The sequence below is a fragment of the Myotis brandtii genome, unplaced genomic scaffold (genome assembly GCF_000412655.1).
Source record: "Myotis brandtii unplaced genomic scaffold, ASM41265v1 scaffold1326, whole genome shotgun sequence".
In the NCBI taxonomy this organism is placed as follows: Eukaryota; Metazoa; Chordata; class Mammalia; order Chiroptera; family Vespertilionidae; genus Myotis; species Myotis brandtii.
Window position 1 is genome coordinate 62,530 of NW_005354699.1, and position 18,016 is coordinate 80,545.

General features: G+C 40.4%; 2 protein-coding genes across 7 annotated transcripts in view; one reads left to right on the forward strand and one right to left on the reverse strand.

Moving 5' to 3' along the window:
* Positions 1-15,164, reverse strand: part of CCPG1 (cell cycle progression 1) — a 44,319-nt gene extending 29,155 nt beyond the window's left edge. For 3 of the 6 annotated variants that reach the window (XM_014534744.1, XM_014534741.1, XM_005860195.2), the window contains exon 1: positions 14,909-15,015. The gene's annotated coding sequence lies outside the window, so the exon portion shown is untranslated. Of the gene's footprint in view, positions 1-14,252; positions 14,570-14,632; positions 14,886-14,908 lie in introns of those variants that run through there. The other 3 variants (XM_005860196.2, XM_014534742.1, XM_014534743.1) reach the window with 3 other exon arrangements.
* Positions 15,165-18,016, forward strand: part of LOC102239765 (chromosome unknown open reading frame, human C15orf65) — a 7,382-nt gene continuing 4,530 nt past the window's right edge. The window contains exon 1 of the mRNA XM_005860198.2: positions 15,165-15,439. Within this exon, the coding sequence (XP_005860260.2) occupies positions 15,425-15,439 (15 nt within the window). The 5' untranslated portion in view covers positions 15,165-15,424. The remainder of the gene's footprint in view (positions 15,440-18,016) is intronic.

Below are 18,016 nucleotides of genomic sequence, written 5' to 3' on the forward strand. Positions count from 1 at the left end.
GGCTCCAGCTCTGAGACCTCGGCTGCTGAAAGCAGGTATCTGGGTTTGTTTGGCTTCTATAATTGAAACACTGTTGCAGCTCCAGCTCTGAGGCCCGGCTGGCTGAAAGCAGGTTTCTGGGGTTTGTTTAGCTTCTATAATTGCAACATTGTTTCTTAGAGTGCAGCTCAGAGGCCGGCAGCGGCAGGCGGGGAACCTTGGCTTCCTCCATCACTGGAGGAAGCAAGCCTCCTGTTCGCTTCAGCTGCCTGGCTGCTGGCCGCCATCTTGGTTGGCAGTTAATTTGCATATCGCCCTGATTAGCCAATGGGAAGCGTGTCGGAGGTACGGTTAATTACCATGTTTGTCTATTATTAGATAGGATAGATACTGAGAACACATTAGATCCAAGCTGATGGTTAGTATTCTAATAGAACTCTACTGCAGAAAATTTAATATGGAACTGATAGTCAAATAAGAACAGAGCAAAAAATATATCTGAAACTTCCATTAATGATTCTAGTAATTTATAAATTAATATTTTAAAAGAGAAGATGCAAAGGGGTGGTTGGTTACTACAGTATAAATATTAGCATGTTTTAGATAAAGTTCTCAATCTAAAATAAAATTATGTTGCTTTTAAGGTCATGCTAGAGCATTTTCTAATAAGTTCATTTGAGGTCATCTGATTGTTTGATTTCCTATTTACAACTGATTAGGAGCTGGACAGTTTACAAATTTAATGGTAAACTTATAAAAAAATATTACAGCGAATTTTTTTCTGCCCAGTAGAGATGATTATTCCAAAGACTACAGTCTGAGACCCTACAGGATAAACCAATTTCATATTTTAGCAATTCTATTTCAGCATTCCTTTAGAAAAATACATTTTTATTGACTTCAGAGAGAGGAAGGAAAAGGGAAAGAGAAATAGAAACATTTGTGAGAGAGAAACATCAATTGGCTGCCTCCTGCATGCCCCTACTGGGGACTGAGCTACAACCTGGGTGTCCTGACCTGGAATCAAACCAGTGAGTGACCTCCTGGTACAGTGGGGCCTTGACTTACAAGTGTCCCGACTAACGAGTTTTTCGAGATACGAGCTGTCTCTCGGCCGATTTTTTGCTTTGAGTTGCGAGCTAAAATTCAGGTTACGAGCCAGCTTCAGATACCCCACCGCTAGTTGGCACAGCGAACGTCACAGTGAACGCCACAACATCAACCCAGCATCACGTGTCTCACTCGTTCACTGTTGATTTGACATACGAGTAATTTGAGTTACGAGCTCCATCACAGAACGAATTAAACTCATAAGTCAAGGCCCCACTGTATAGAGGATGACGCTCAACTATCTGAGCCACACAAGCTGGGTTTAGCATTCCTTATTAAATTGACTATATAAATCCCATTTTCTCATTGAACTAGTTTATATGAGTTTTTAAAAAACTTTTTGATATGTTACTACTAGTGTTTGAATTATTTAACAACACTTGAAAATTATGGGCTGACATATGGGACTATACAAAAACTGGGCAATTAATTTTGCATGAGTAAAGAAGAAAGGTCAAAGAAGGTTTTATAAATGAGTCACATTGTTTTTCAGACATGCTAGGGAGGTTTTTAAACTGAAATTACTGTTGAGATAAATCACACAAAAATAAATTCTGGTTCCTCACTTATAAAGAAAATATAACACTGGAAGAATTTCTTAAGAGAACGGAAAAGCATTACCGAACAAAAGCAAAGGCAGCACCTCACAACTGTCAGAATGTCTATCATCAAAAAATCAACAAATAACATGTGCTGCCAAGGATGTAGAAAAAAGGGAACACTCCTATGCTATAGGTGGGACTGTAAATATGTACAGCCACTATTTTGTCTATTATTTTTTTTTCTTTTTTTTTTTAATTTTTATTTTGTTGATTTTTTTTTACAGAGAGGAAGGGAGAGGGATAGAGAGTTAGAAACATCGATGAGAGAGAAACATCGATCAGCTGCCTCCTGCACACCCCCTACTGGGGATGTGCCCACAACCAAGGTATATGCCCTTGACCGGAATCGAACCTGGGACCTTTCAGTCCACAGGCTGACGCTCTATCCACTGAGCCAAACCAGCTAGGGCTATTTTGTCAATTACTAGGTAAGATAATAAAAGTCCAATATGCAAATTGTTCGACCAGGAGTTCGACAGGGAGTTCGAATGCTCGCTATGACGTGCACTGATCACTATGGAAAATATGGAGGTTCCTCAAAAAAATTAAAAATAGAGCTGCTTTAAGAACCAGCAATACCACTTCCAGATATTTACCCTAAGAAAACAAAAACACTAATTTGAAAAGACATATGAACCCTTATACAATAGCAAAGACGTGGAAGCAACCTTAAGTATCCATCCATAGACAACTGGATCAAGACAATGTGGAACATATATACAACAGAATGTTATCTGGCCAAAAAAGGAATGAAATCATGCCATTTCTGACATGGATGAACATGGATGGGCTTAGAGGGTATTATGCTAAGTGAAATAAGTCAGGCAGAGAAAGACAAATACTATATTTCACTTATATGTGGAATCCAAAAAAATAAAACAAATGACTAAACAAAACAGAAACAGACACATAGAGAACAAGTTGATGGTTGCCAAAGGGAGGGGGGATTAAAAAATATTTTAAAATAAAATAATTTTAAAATCTCACTATCAAAAGTTTTTAAGTATTACTTTATGACTCATGCCCAGTGCATGAATTCATGCACACTGAAAGGAAATTAATTAGAAGAAATGTTTTAATATCGCTATTCACCCTTTCTCTATACTACAAGTGTCTACCAAATTCACAATCAACAATGACAGATTGAAACACACGCATGCGATTGGCACTAGTGAGAGCTTTATATCCTATACTAGAGGCCTGTTGCATGAAGAGATTCGTGCAACAGGCCTTCCCTTCCCTTGGCTGCTGGCACCGGTTTGCCTCTGGCACCCGGGACCCAGGGCTTCGCTCTGGCAGGGCTCCGGCCGGAACTGGCCCTGGGGCCGTCTGGCTTCACTGCTCCAGCCCCGGGGCTGCCCGGCTTCACTCCACCGCTTGGAGCCTACATATGCAAATTAACCGTCATCTGTTAGGTTAATTTGCATACTCTCCTGATTGGCTGGTTAGCGTAGTGAAGGTACGGTCAATTTACATGTTTGTCTATTATTAGGTAAGATAATAAAAGTCTAATATGCAAACTGTTCGACCAGGAGTTCGACAGGGAGTTCGAATGCTCGCTATGACGTGCACTGATCACCAGGGGGCGGCGGGGAACATGGTGGGCGTAGGCGACACAGCGCTGGCAGTGGGCAGCAGTGGAGGCACTGCTGGCCCCAATGGGTCCTGGCGAAAGAGCAAGACTGCAGCGGGATGGTGGAGCAGGTGAGCAGGCCACAGCGGTGGGGGGCTGGGGGGGGGGCAGCCCCGACTGATCGTCCTGCAGACGGCAACCAGCAGCGTTGCTGGCAGGCCCTGATCGCCCAATCAGGGCCAGGCCCCAAGGCTGGGATGGGGAACTGGGGGTGGGTGGCGGCGACCAACCTCCTGTGGCACCCAGGCAGGGAGGCTGCCACCTCTAGCCGGCTACCTGGGGGTGACAGGGACGAAGGTGCAGTGAGAATGCGGGGTGTCCCCTGAGCTCACTCTCACTCCCCCTGCTACCCTCCCCTGGGACGCCAGGGCTCACGCGCTGGGGAACCCACCGTGCTCAGGTTGCCAGGCTCCTGCGAGGAGCCCGCCCTGCACCTGCACAGCATCTTCCAGGTGAGCCAGATCAGTGCACGTCATAGCAACTGGTTGGACAGTTGGACACTTATATATTAGCCTTTTATATATATATATAGATGAGGATCATCAGTTGAAAATATTACCTCTTAGTAACTTTAACATTATTTTTAATGGTGTATTTTATTTCTTTTTAAAATATTTGATTTTAGAGAGATGAGAGGAGAGAGGGAGGGAGGGAAGGAAGGAGGGAGGGAGGAAAGGAAAGAGGGAAAGAGGAAGAAAGAGACAGACATTGATTTGTTGTTCCACTTACGTATGCATTCATTGATTGATTCTTGTATGTGCCCTGACAATGGATTAAACCTGCAATCTTGGCTTATAGGCGGGACAACATTCTAGCTAACTGAGCTATCCAGCCAGGGCTGTGTATTTAATTTCTATAGGAGCATTAAACTGTACACTGGTTGCAAATCAATGACTGGCTAAATATTTACTTACCAGGTAGGCTGAAAGGAGTCATGTTGGACAAGTAAGTAAATAATGTATCTTTTTAACAAGTTCACAATTATGTATTTATTACATAAGCTCCTCCACAATAGCTCCAGGGAACTGTTACAGATCCTGCCTAAACTATGCTTATTCTAACAACCAAACCATACACAGTCATGAGACTAATATGAAACACTTGAAAGAAACAAACCAACATGAGTCATATCATTGCTTTTTCTACCTTCTTAAGAAGAAATAGAACAAATGATTAAAACAAAAAACAACAACACTGGCTGAAAAGACCAGGGAAACCTAAAGAAATTCATTTATCATGGGATTTTTGACTGTGTTGTATCAGTGAGGAAAGAATACAATATTATAATTATGTAAAATTATATGTAATATATAAAGTATAAATTATATATCTATAACGGATTTTTAAAAAGCATCAGCCTGTTAAAATTCCTGAAGTCTTACAGCCCTTTAGTTATTGAGCACCAAGTGCATACAAGGCTCTGTTCTTGGCTCTGGAAATAAGAGAACAAGACAGACTACTATAAGTCTCAGCCCTCATCGGGCTTAAAAAAAAGTAAAGGCAGAGAAAGTTAAAGAATATAAAAGTTTTAAGAAAGTCAATTATTCGAGTATGAATGGAGTATTATAAGAACAGATATGAATCTTTTAAAAGGCACATATTAGGATGGGGAAGCAACTAAAGGGCACCTAGACCTATGGGATGCAAGGCATCAGTGCAATATTCCATGATAAAAGTGAGCATGTAAATTTAACCAGTATTGACAAAAGAGGGGTTAAAAGAGAAAGGGAAGAGTTAGGAGAAATTTGAGAAGATGGGAAAGATTTTTTTTTAAGAGAATTAAATAGCCAACTATAGTAAGTGCAGGTTTCTGGTAAAGTGAGTGGGTAACTGGAAAAACCTTCTCTATGGAACAAAAAGTAGATATGACTTTGACATACATAAAAGTGGCTGATGCCTAGAGCACTCTTCACCATATGAAAGCTTCTCTCCTTCCCTTTGCATACCCCATCTTCTAACCTCTTCTAGTAGTCTATATTCTCACTGTTCCTCCATAACTCACCCCTAAGACTTAGATGCTTTATTTTCTTAATAACCTTCCAAAATTTCTGAGTTGCCAGGCCCAATCAGAAATATTTAATATGGGTATATCCTGTGCCCTTCTCTAAGTAATTTCCATTTAAACAGTTCTTTTAAACAGGTAGTTCCTAGCTTTTGCTTTGTAACAAAATAATAGCTCAGATGAAATAAACAAAAACAACATTTCAAAAGAAAGTTAAATACAAATTGCTAAATTGGGACAGCTTTATCATATTTGAATTTCTCAAATCAAAGAGCCCAATTTAATCAAGCCCCAATTTGATTCTTTGTTTAAAGTCTTGGAGGAAGGACAAGATTGACATCTAGCCCAAATAAGAAAAAGATTCTTACAGGCCATAACACCAAAGTAACAGTTTGGATAAACAAAATTCTGTCATACTATAGAACCATTTTAATTCAGCTGCTCTCAAAAAGTTGGATGTGCTGCAATTAAAGCAAAACTTAAAAAGTAACTTTCTGAACCCCACCCTAGAGGCACTGGCTCTGCAAACTGCCATTGTAAGTGATCTTCCTAAAATGATAATCTCACATCATTCCTTAAAAATGTTAAGCTTTTAGCCCAAGCTGGTTTGGCTCAGTGGATAGAGTGTCGGCCTGTGGACTGAAAGGTCCCGGGTTCGATTCTGGTCAAGGGCACATGCCTGGGTTGCGGGCTCAAACCCCAGAGGGGGGCATGCAGGAGGCAGCTGATCAATGATTCTCTCTCATCATTGTTTCTATCTCTCTCTCCCTCTCCCTTCCTCTCTGAAATCAATAAAAATATATTTTTAAAAAATGTTAAGCTTTTGCCCAGCCAGCAAGGCTCAGTGGTTGAGGGTCAACTTATGAACCAGGAGATCACTGTTCGATTCCCAGTCAGGGTACATGCCTGGATTGTGGGTTTGATCCCCAGTGTGGGGCATGCAGGAGGCAGCCAATCAATTATTTTCTCTCAATATTGATGTTTCTATCTCCCCTCTCTCACTTCCTCTCTAAAAGCAATACAAATATACACACACACACACACACACACACACACACACACACTAGAGGCCCAGTGCATGAATTCGTGCACAGGTGGGGTCCAGCTGGCCCCCCCATGGGGGCCAATCAGGGCGGGGCTGGCTGGGGGGAGGGGCCGCCCCCCCCCATAGCAACCGGTCATTCTGGTGTTCTGGTTGCTTGGCTTTTATATATATACTAGAGGCCCGGTGCATGAAATTCATGCATGGGGGGGTGGGCAGTTCCCTCAGCCTGGCCTGCACCCTCTCCAATCCGGGATCCCTCAGGGGATGGCTGACTGATGGTTTAGGCCCGATCCTGCAGGGGATCCCTCTCACAATCTGGGACTGCTGGCTCCTAACTGCTTGCCTGCCTGCCTGCCTGATTGCTCCAACCCCTCTGCCTGCTTGCCTGATCGCCCCTAACTGCTCCCCTGCCAGCCTGATCGCCCCTAACTGCTCCCCGGCCAGCCGAATCGCCCCTAACTGCCTCTGCCTTGGCCCCTGCACCCGGGACCCAGGCTTCCCTCCCTCTGGCTGGCTACAGGCACCTGAGACCTGGGCTGGCTTCCCCCAGGACCACGGGTGGCTTCGCCTGGGCCTGACTTTGTCAGGAAGGATGTCGGGAAGACATCTGGTCTAATTAGCATATTACCCTTTTATTAGTATAGACACTTAAGGTATTTTAAAGTTAAGCTTTCAAGTACAGTCTTCAAGATAATGCCCAAAGGCTTGGAGTATCTTTTAGTTTTTATCTCTAGCATCTTGTCTTCTCTCCAGCAAATCCCTTTTCCCCCTCAGACTTTTCAACTCCCCTAAAATATTTGGCTTTCAGTTAACTCTGGAGATTTTGCATACTCCCCACCCCTTATCTCAACCCAAATACTGTGCGCCTATTGCTTCCTATCTCAGCTAATACATCACTTCTTTGTGAACCATCCCCTGATTTCAGTCCCAAAGACTCCAGCAGTTTCCCTAATCTACTAAAAATAGAATGTTGGGCTGTAATTGCTTATTTATCTGCCTATTATATATTCCCCAAACAGCACAGTGCTTGACACATATTAGGCACTCAATTACGGTAAACAGATTTCTTGAGTGATGTGACCTAAATTGTTCCTCAAGGAACTCAAAATTCTGGAGGAATTCTGAGGTTCCTCTCCCATTATTTTGACCATAAGTAAATACATAAACCCTTCTGCATTTAAGGGCTTTACAAATAATAATTACAGATCCCAAGACCTTAGCTTTTTACTGAAACAAAAAGTCACAGAAGATTTTGAGGAAAGGAATAGAAAGCTCACTCTGGCTGCCTTCTGAGACAATACTATGGAAGGGCAAAGACAGAGGCAGGAAGACATTTGCAAAACTACTACAATAATTTAGATGAGATGATGGTAGTTTGGAACAGGGTGGCAGCAGTGAAGACAGTGGACATATTATATATATATTTTGAAAGGTATAGAGTCAACAGTGCTTCCTGATGTACTTAAAAATGGGTAAGAGGAATGACTCTTGGCCTAAACAAATACAAGAATTGAGACAGGAAGACTTCAAAAGCAGTAAGTTATAAAAGGAAAATTGGTAAATCAGTTTGGGCCATGTTAAATCTGAGACAGCTATTATCACATCCAAGTGTAAACAACAAGTAGGTTGAATTTAGGAGACAGTGATGGGCCAAAGATGTAATTTTAAAACAATTTAGGTGGTAGTTGTCAAAACTAACAATACAGCAACAATATTAATTCTACCTATAAAGTATAACCTAAGTGAATGTTACCTGACATGATGGTGCCCTTCATCATTCCTGGGTAGCTACATTTTACTATGGAAAAGGTAAGGTTTCCACCACTCTATCTTCTAGAATTAGACATGATGAGGAATAATAGGGGCATTATTCTCCCATAGGTCTATAATTCCGACAAAAGACAACCAATGGGCTGACAGCAAAGGTCCCAGAAGTGCTGTGCACTATAAATGTGATCAAAGATGAGAGTCAGTCTAGATAGCTTTCAAGAACCTATTTCTATAATGGTTTTCAAAGGTTCTGAAACATTTATCTCCCCAAAAGGATATGAAAATGTCTACTCTAAACTGGACTTCATTTGAGAAAAGGAAGAAGATTCAACATCCCAACTAATGAAAAACTTTAAATGTCTTTTCTGCCTGGCCAGTACGTGCCCTTGACCAGAATCAAACCCAAGACCCTCCAGTTCAAGGGCTGACACTCTATCCACTGAGCCAAACCAGTTAGGGCTATTTATTGATTTTTTTAGAGAGAGAAACATTGCTTTGTTGTTCCACTTATTTATGCATTCATTGGTTGAGTCTTTCATGTGCCCTGACAGGGGAATCGAACCCCCTTGGCATATGGGGATGATGCCATAACCAATTGAACTATACTGTCAGGGCAAAAATAAACATTTTTTAAAAATATATTTTTTATAAACATTTTTAAAAATGAAAAGACAAACCCAATTTTATGTACAGTGAATGATACAAATCCAATCATCTTCCAGGTGATCAGTTTCTTCAAGAGAATCATATTAAGACACTAGAGGCCCGGTGCACGAAATTCGTGCATGGAGTGGGGGGTGTCCTTCAGCCCAGCCTGCACCCTCTCCAATCTGGGATCCCTTGGGGGATGTCCGACTGCTGGTTTAGGCCTGTAGGATCGGGCCTTCTCCAATAGTCGGACATCCCTCTCACAATCCGGGACTGTTGGCTCCTAACTGCTTGCCTGCATGCCTGCCTAAATGCCCCTAACCACTTCTGCCTGCCAGCCTGATCACCCCCTAACCACTCCCCTGCCAGCCTGATTGATGCCTAACTGCTCTCCTACTTCTAATGGAGTGGCATACCATTTAAAACACTGAAATCTATCACAAAAGATAGGCATCTGGAAAAAAATCTTAAACAGGAGCAGTAATTTCATTTTATTCATGCCCAGGATACTGTTACATACAACAGATAAACCTTTTGATCTAGAAAATAAACTCTGCAAGAAGTGAGTCAAAATACAATTTCTTCACAAATTTCCTTCTATGATGCAACATCCCTCAAATTGGGAAACAAAAGCAACTATTGCCATATTTGAAGATAAAAGTATCCCCTTTTGCCTCAATCTAAAAGAAGCCACACCTTTGATAAAAAGTTTGAAATAAAGTGAATAAACAATACGAATCCAAAAGGCTATGGGAAAATTAAGATACCTGTTAGTATGGAAATATTCCTTTCACAAGGTATTCTTTCTGAGAAAAATCCTTAATTTCTGGATTGTCATATCTTAATTTTGGACAAACCTGAAAGAGCCAACAAATACATAAACTCAGTCAGGTCCATACTGCCCTTATTTGGACACCAGAGCCCCTGGTGGGGGCCCTTTTTCCCTATTAGGGATAAGTAAGACTTTTGGGTCCTGACTCTTTGTTTTCTTCTATTCTCAATTTCTTAAAAAGTAATCTGTTTCCACTTGTTAAAATATATATATTCATCACCTCAACCTTTTTTTTTTTTTTTTTTTTTTTGCAGGGAAGGGGAGGGAGAAGGGAAAGGGAGAGGCACGGGCCTGTTCTCCAGAGGGAGAGTGCCACATAAGCTATATTTTTGTTTATTTTAAACATACTTTTCACAAAAGGATTACCTGTCCTAATTTTTTTTTTTACAATTGTCTTCAGCTTTTTCATTTGAGAAAAAAGATGAAAAGATGGAAAACAAAGGAATTTTATAAATTTTTATTGTTTCAATTTTTTCAGTTTGTACACCTTATTACAGAATAATTAAATATATATTCGTTGTTGCTTTCTAGTAGTAGCATTAGATAAAAATGTTAGTAAAGATGTTATTTGCATTATCAACTAATCAAGTAAGCAGTTTTACCAACCCATAATAAATAACCTATTTTTTTGCTTTTACTCTATTTACTTATATTTATTCTCTTAAGTCCTCAGAATTTATTGACAAGTTTCTAAAAGACCTTATGCTTGTATACAATATGTGAACCTTGCTCTAAGAGGCAAAGCTGACTTCCCCAGAAGGAGGCATCTAAGTTCTAAACTATTAATTTTCTTTTTTAATCCTCACCTAAAGATATTTTTCCATTGAGTTTTAGAGAGTGGAATGGAGGGGGAGAGACACAGAGGGAGAAACACGGATGTAAGAGAGAGACGTTGACTGGTTGCCTCCCAGACGCGCCCTCCACCAGAGTCTGCAACCAAGGTACATGTGCCCTTTACTAGAATGGGACCTGGGACCCTTTAGTCCTCTGGGCCCACCCTCTATCCACTGGGCCAAACCGGCTAGGGCCTAAACTATTTCTTGCACTGAAAGACCAGTGCTTACACATACAATTTATCTCTCTCAGAGGACCAGTTCAACTTAAAGTGCTATTTTAAAATATTAAAAACAACATCTACTTTCTTCTGTTAAGTTAGACTTATCTTCCTTATACTTTAGATGTGCGATTAAAACAAATCAAAACCAAAATTAAAAGCACAACCATAAAAGCACACTTCAGTTTCAGGACCTTTAAGGCAGCAGAATGCAAAGTCACAATCAGGAGAGGAGCCAGGTTTCCTTCAATCCAAAAAAAAAAAAAAAAGCCAAACAGCTCTACCAGAAATATCAAATAAAGATCACCTTTGACTTTTCTCCAAACTTCCCAGTCAAAAAAGTATATATTACATTGAGTTATCACACTTCAAATATGTATGTTTTATGTAAATGCTAGCAGGCCAATAATACTTCGCATGAGTCACTCTTACAAAGTGGTAGCATTTTCATATCGGATTGATCTTCACCAATACCCCATGAAGTAAAGCAATTGGCTATTATTTACAACACAAATAGAAACAACAGGGACCCATAACATTGTAGTACTCGCAAAACATAATTAAACATCTGACTCCCAATCCAATTTTTTTTACATTCCATCGCACTGGCAATATGAACCAGAAGTAAGGTTTCAGGATAGTAATTTATAGACAAGTACTAATAAAAAATTAGATTTTGACTTCTCGGGATGACAGAGGAAATTCTTTTACTTACTTAACTCATTTCCTAATACTTCCTTCAGAAAACTCTACAGACCTTTAAACAGGTTTCCACACATTAAATGCCCTTAAAATAAAAATTCATCAGTTAGCTGTAATCCTCCCCATATTACAGAGCTAAATTTCATTTTAGAACTCAATTTGAGATTTTTTTTTCAAGTTTATTGGACATGATCTTTGAAGCTGACTTATATTTTTTAGCTGTTTTAATCTAGTCAAAATTGCATAACTGCCAGGAAGACAATTCTTGAAAATGTAAATTATCACTTACAATTGGCAACTTCCTCACCTTAACCACACACCAACACAAAAACAATCCAGCCTCTAGTAGTTCCGCAGTGTTAGATGAGTCTGCATTTTCTGTTTTAAAACACCCTGGGCTTACAGGCCTTGCTGCTGTGTCCACATTCTTTACATGCTCAGAAACTGCTACTTCTATGATCTTAGCAGTTCACTTAATTTTTAGAAATCTTATTTAACTTGGATAAGAATACAATTATACAACCTGAACCACAATACTTGTGAACAGTTCATAAATCAAACATGTTAACTATACATGCTTCTTATGTCCTGTAAATGGACCCATGTATCTATTAAGATATTGAGCCAACACAGTAAAATGGCAAAAAGGTAAACCCCAATTTTTCAAGGCTGATAATTACAAAAATACATCAGCTGTTCCTACAGAACAATATGGCCCTTCCTGTATGTAAAAAAAAAAAACACAACAAAATGTAGGCTTAATAATATGCTACTTACCTACCATATCTAACATACCCATAATAGGAAACAAAAATTAACATAAATTCAAAATATCAAACATAGTACTCAAAGTGATTCAATGAAAACAAATTTAAAATTCCCATTTTATAATAATTGTTTAACATTTCCACTGTCAAGTGCTTACAAAATAACAAATGATAGATTTGTTATATCCAGATCTGGATATATTTTCAGATTAATATCTCCATATTTTATCACCTGATGGATTTATTAAAATAATCAAGATTTCACTGCCTTAATTGAAGAAAGGCTTAGCACATTTTTCTTTGATTTTACTGTATTAAGTGAAAAGAAAACAGAGCAAAATCAGATGAGATGTACAAATACTAAGAATTATTGTCATGGTTGTTTTTTTTTTTTTTTACCTTTCTAGTCCAACTAATGAACTCTTGTCCCTTTCAAGAGTTACATTTTTCATTGTTACTTATTTGCTTTTTTAAGTAATGTTTAAAAAGTCTTTATAACTAGAATTGCTACACCTATCTCCATTTTTAAATTAAGTTTTTTTTCTATAGAAAATTTGGGAAATACCAGAAAGTATAAAGAAAAAATTATTTGTGCCAGACCAGCATGGCTCAGTAGTTGAGCACTGATCTATGAACCAGGGTCATGGTTTAATTCCTTGTCAGGGCACATGCCGGGGTTGCAGACTCCATCTCTACTGTGAGGCATGCAGGAGGCAGCTGATCAATGATTCTCTCTCATCATTGATGTTTCTCTCTCTGAAATCAATAAAATCAATTCTTTCTCTCTGAAATCAATAAAAATATATTTTAAAATAAAAATAAAAAGTTATTTGTAATTTCACTTTTATAATTAAAACTATCCTTTCAGTCTTATTTCTGTGGACCAAAAAGGGACCACATATTAAACCTGACAAGTTCAGGGGAGGTCTTTGGTCATAACATACCTTTGCAATTTCTGGCTAATTTCCTTTTACCAGACCCCTCACTGCATCAGAGCAGAGACCCCAAAAACCCTCATTGTTATTGTTACCGTGTTGTTAACTGCTAATTATCCTATATCCACAAATGTAAAAGTATGTGTCTATTTATTTTACTCTTTATCTAATCCCAGAGATTTCCCTGCTTTGCTTTCTTCCACTTTCCTAATACTCTATTATCAATGGATTTCATGTAATCCTTATTCCTCCTCTTTGATTAGAATGTATAAAGTAAGGTGCAAAGCTGCTATTCTCTGGAGCATTTTCTCAATCCACTGAGATTTTGCTTCCCAGCAACTGTCTCAATTTGGCTCAAATAAACTCATAAAAACTCTACAGGTTTAAACGTTTCTTACATTGACATTTCAAAGGCATATAATTACTCTACATTCTATGTAGTTTACAAAATTAGAATCACACTATTCTCTAACCTATTTTACTTAAAAATTACTATTTCGCACATTTAAGAATGATTTTAACAGCTTCTTTAATTCGAATCCCATCCGTAGGTAAAGGGTTAAATTTATGTTTTAAAAGAATACCCCCCTTCCGGGCCAATGTGGCTCACTGGTTGAGAATGGCCTCATCCATGAACAAGGAGGTCATGGTTAGATGCCAATCTGTGCACATGCCAGGGTTGCAGGCTCGAGCCCCAGTAGGGGGTGTGCAGGAGATAGCGGATCAATGATTCTTTCTCATCACTGATGTTTCAATAAAAACCTATTTTTTTAAAAAAAGAATTAGAATTCTGTTAACTTCAAGTTATAATAGGTAATAAATTAATTTAAAAATAAAAAATACCTACACCCTCCCCCACCCCACCCCACCCACACACTTTCTCTTTCCCTTCCCTTTTAGGCTCAGAGCTCAGGAAAGAATAAACCATTCACACTAGGATGGTGTGATAAATATCACCGAAAATTTGGAGCCTAATAATATTAAAACCTTAAGCCAAAGGATATGATGGGCTAATAGTGACATTTCAAGCACTATCCAAAGGATGCGACCTTACTGGAAAATGCAAGTCTCCTAAAATTCGTAATACCTGTTCTAGCTACAAGAAAACTCCATTCCGTTTTTTCAATAAAGCTAGAGTAAAGCAGTGTAAATTTCATCCCCGCAACAAAGTACCTTAATGGACTGAGTTCGTTAAAACTGGCACTCCCACTGGCAGAGTTGGATTCATCAAACAAGGGAAGCATGTAAGGTTTGCGAGGCACTCTATGGAGAGCTAATCCAGCAGATTTCTCGATTAGAAGGCCGACGCTAAAGGGGGCCGCTGAGGAGGACACGGATATGGAGCGCCTGGTGTACAAGCAGAAATCTCACCTGCACTATTTAATATTTAATTTTTCTATTCCTGGCATCACGGGGCTCAAACGTCACCAAAAAAAGATGGGCCGGCTGAAAACCCGGCAGGGTGACGCACGTAACATCTCACCATATGGATTCTCACCCAAGCCAGCCCAGGGGAGGAAGGAGGGTCCCCGAGCCGCACGCTTCCCCCGCACCTTGGGCGCAGCGCTGGGGTCTGCACGTGGCAGTCGGAGGCTGCAGGACCACCAGACCCGACGCCTCAGGAACCGACACCGGCTCTTTGCAGACTCCGGTTCCGAGGCCACCGGTGCGGCTACACGCACCAGGCGGCAGGAGTCGAACTCCGAGCTCAGCCTCAGAGGAGACCGCGCGAATGCCTCCGCCAGGCGTATGAGCCGCGGGTGCTAGCCAGGGCCCCGACAGGTGGCCGCGACTCCTCTCCTGGGGCCCAAACCCACCCCGGGCCGTACCTGAGGGGGCAGCGCCACCTCCACCCCAAAGTGCCGGCTGTTGCGGTGGCGTTGGTCACAGCTCCGAGCCCAGTGACGCCTCTAATAAAAACAACAACCTGCTCGCAGGCGTCTGCTCCCGAGAGGAGGCGGCCGGCGGAGCGCCGCAGTGCATGCTGGGACTCGTAGTCTCGCCCCGCGCCTTGCGTCGGGCAGCAGCGGAGGGAAGAACTACGACCCCCGAAGAGCAGCGCAGCCCGCCGCGGGGAGACGGCAGGAAGCCACGAGTCTCATAACATCCGGGCCCGGGCGCTCTAAAGGCGGAGAGGCGCCGCGGAAGGTTGCTATGGAGACGGGCTGCTACAATCGCTCCAAAGGATTCATGGTTCCAACCCTGAGGACTGCCCGGGATTTTGATCCAGCCCATGTTTTCCCTTCTCTTTCAGACTTTAATTGGCTGTACATAAAAAGCCGCATCCTTTGGCCGCCTCGTCATCCGCTGAAGAAAAAGACTGCCTTTGACGAAAAAAGAAAGATATGGAGAATGACCGGGTATGGCTGAGTGGGTTTGGACAGAGGGCTAGATGTTTTTGAGTGTTCGTCTACTTTGCTTTAAATTTGGGGCACCATCCTAAAAAAACAAACAAACAAAAAAACCCCACAAAACAACAATAACAAACAACACCATTCTAGGCAGCCACTGAGCTACACAGATGCAAATGTGCAATGTTGAATTAAGCCAGAATTGCTCTAAAGGTATAAAGATGATTGGGGATGGTACGCAACTCGTACCGTATGCCGAACCATGAGGTGATGGCTTTGAACAACAACAAAAAATGTACCATGTTCATTTTTCATTTATTTACATTGTACCTTGCTCAAATACGAGCTACAAAAGGTAAGTGCACTCATACTGTTGATGGAAACTAGAAAGCTAAGCTTTAGCTGTCCCCCAATTGTGGAAGGAATAAAAAAGTTAAGAAAAACATTAACAAGAAAGATGGTGGGCCTCAACAGAAACAAACGGTGTCTCAAACTTACACTTTTGTGTGTTTTTTTGCTTTGGACGTTACTATAAGTTAACATCAACTGTGACACCAAAAAAGAAAAAAAAATAATTTTATAATTACAGCTTCTCTAAGAAATATTTTTTTTAAATATACTTTTATTGATTTAAGAGAGAGGAAGGGAGAGGGAGATAGAAACATCAATGATGAGAGAGAATCATTGATAGGCTGCCTCCTGCGCCCCCTTCAGGGGATAGGCCTGCAGCCTGGGCATGTGTCCTAGACCCTAATCAAACCTGGGCCCTGACATTGCTCTATCCACTGAGCAAAACCAGCTAGGGCTAAGAAATATTTTTATTATTTCAATGGCTTCTATATTTTTTAATATGTGTTTATACTGAAGGACTTTGAAAAATTAAAGTGGCCAGGCTTTTTCTAATTCTAGGAAAGCCTTACAAATTAAATTAGTAAGAAAGCTACTATCATCTATTTGTAGGATTGTATTCTTTCCCAAGCCAATTCTACGACATAGTCAATTTTAAAATAATCATTTACAATTTTAATTTATCTTTTTATCCTTAAGTAAAAAACAGTTGCTGAACCCATGCATAAATGACAGAACTTAAAATAATCATTTTATTATTCTTTGTATTAGACCAGTGATGGCAAACCTTTTGAGCTCAGCATGTTAAACTGTATACAGTTTGAACTCCACATTTTAAGAATATGAGATTTGAGGAGGGTGAAACCCAAATAAGAAAGCTGCAGTGAGGGCCTATGACAAAAAAGTAAAAGTAGTGTGTATTTTGTTTCTAAGTCTATAAACATTTGTGAATTATCCTGGAGGTCTAAAAGATTTAGGTAGACACTAATTTCCAGATTGTGTGATATAAATTATACCAACAAAGTTTATCAGCTGACTTATCCTCTATTTTAACTAGATTTGGTTTTCTGTATTACATTTTGCACCAAAGCTGATCAAAATTTAGAACCAGAAGTAGAGGGTGATTTGATGAGAGTCCTCTGTGAAAGAGGTTCTCCTGGGCAAACTGACTGGGTGTCCATAAATTAGAGTTGGTACTTTTCCCCAGAAATCACAGGGCAGTCACCTTCCACCTAAGAGGCTTTCCCTGTGCAGAGGTAACCTAGACATTTTGAGAAAAGCTGTCCTGTTGATACACCATAGGATGCTGGGAGTTTATTATCATCCAATGTCTGTGCTCTTGATATTTAAAAAAAAAATTAATAGGCAGCATCAAAAAGAATAAATAGCAAGATCTGATGAGTTCTATTTCTAATTTTGCCAGCTTCCCATAAGATATATGAGTATGAACTGAATATTAGTAAACTAGAGGCCTGGTGCACGAATTTTTGCATGGGTAGGGTCCCTAGGCCTGGCTGGCGATCAGGGACAATCGGGCCCTTCTGGCTGCCAACTGGGGCCTCCCTTCCCCAGCTGCTGGCTGCCGGCCGGTGCCTTCCTTCATTCTATGCCACCCCCTGGTGGTCAGCATACATCATAGCGATCGATCGAACTCCCAGTCTCCTGACCGAACTCCCGAGGGGACACTTTGCATATTAGCCTTTTATATTTATAGATTGTAGCATACTAATGTAGTGTTGTTAACCTGTAAATTTCAGAACTGAATTCTGGAAGAGCATACAAAAGCATTGAGGTAAACGTGCAAAAAAGAAAATGATAAAAAATGATTCCATTTTACATAGCAATTTATCTTTACATCCAATTTTCTTTCAGTATATATATCTTCATAAGCACAGACTAAGGCAGCTTTTGAAAACCAATTTTACATATGATATACAAAAGGGAAATGATAATGATGAAGGGTTGGATCATAGGTTGATAATCATTTAAATCTGAACAAAGGAAAAGAAAGAGAAAGTGTACTAAATACTTCACATTTGCAGATTTGAACTCAAGCTTTTACAACTAATAGGTTCTGAACATTAGTAAATTTAACTTTGCTGAGACATTATATAGACCTAGAGGCCTATATAAATTCGTGCAAGGGGCTTGGCCCCCACCACCGCCGTGGCTGGGGGCCTCTGCCTCGGCCCCTGCCGCCGCAGCTTCGTCTGGAAGGATGTCCGGTCTAATTAGCAT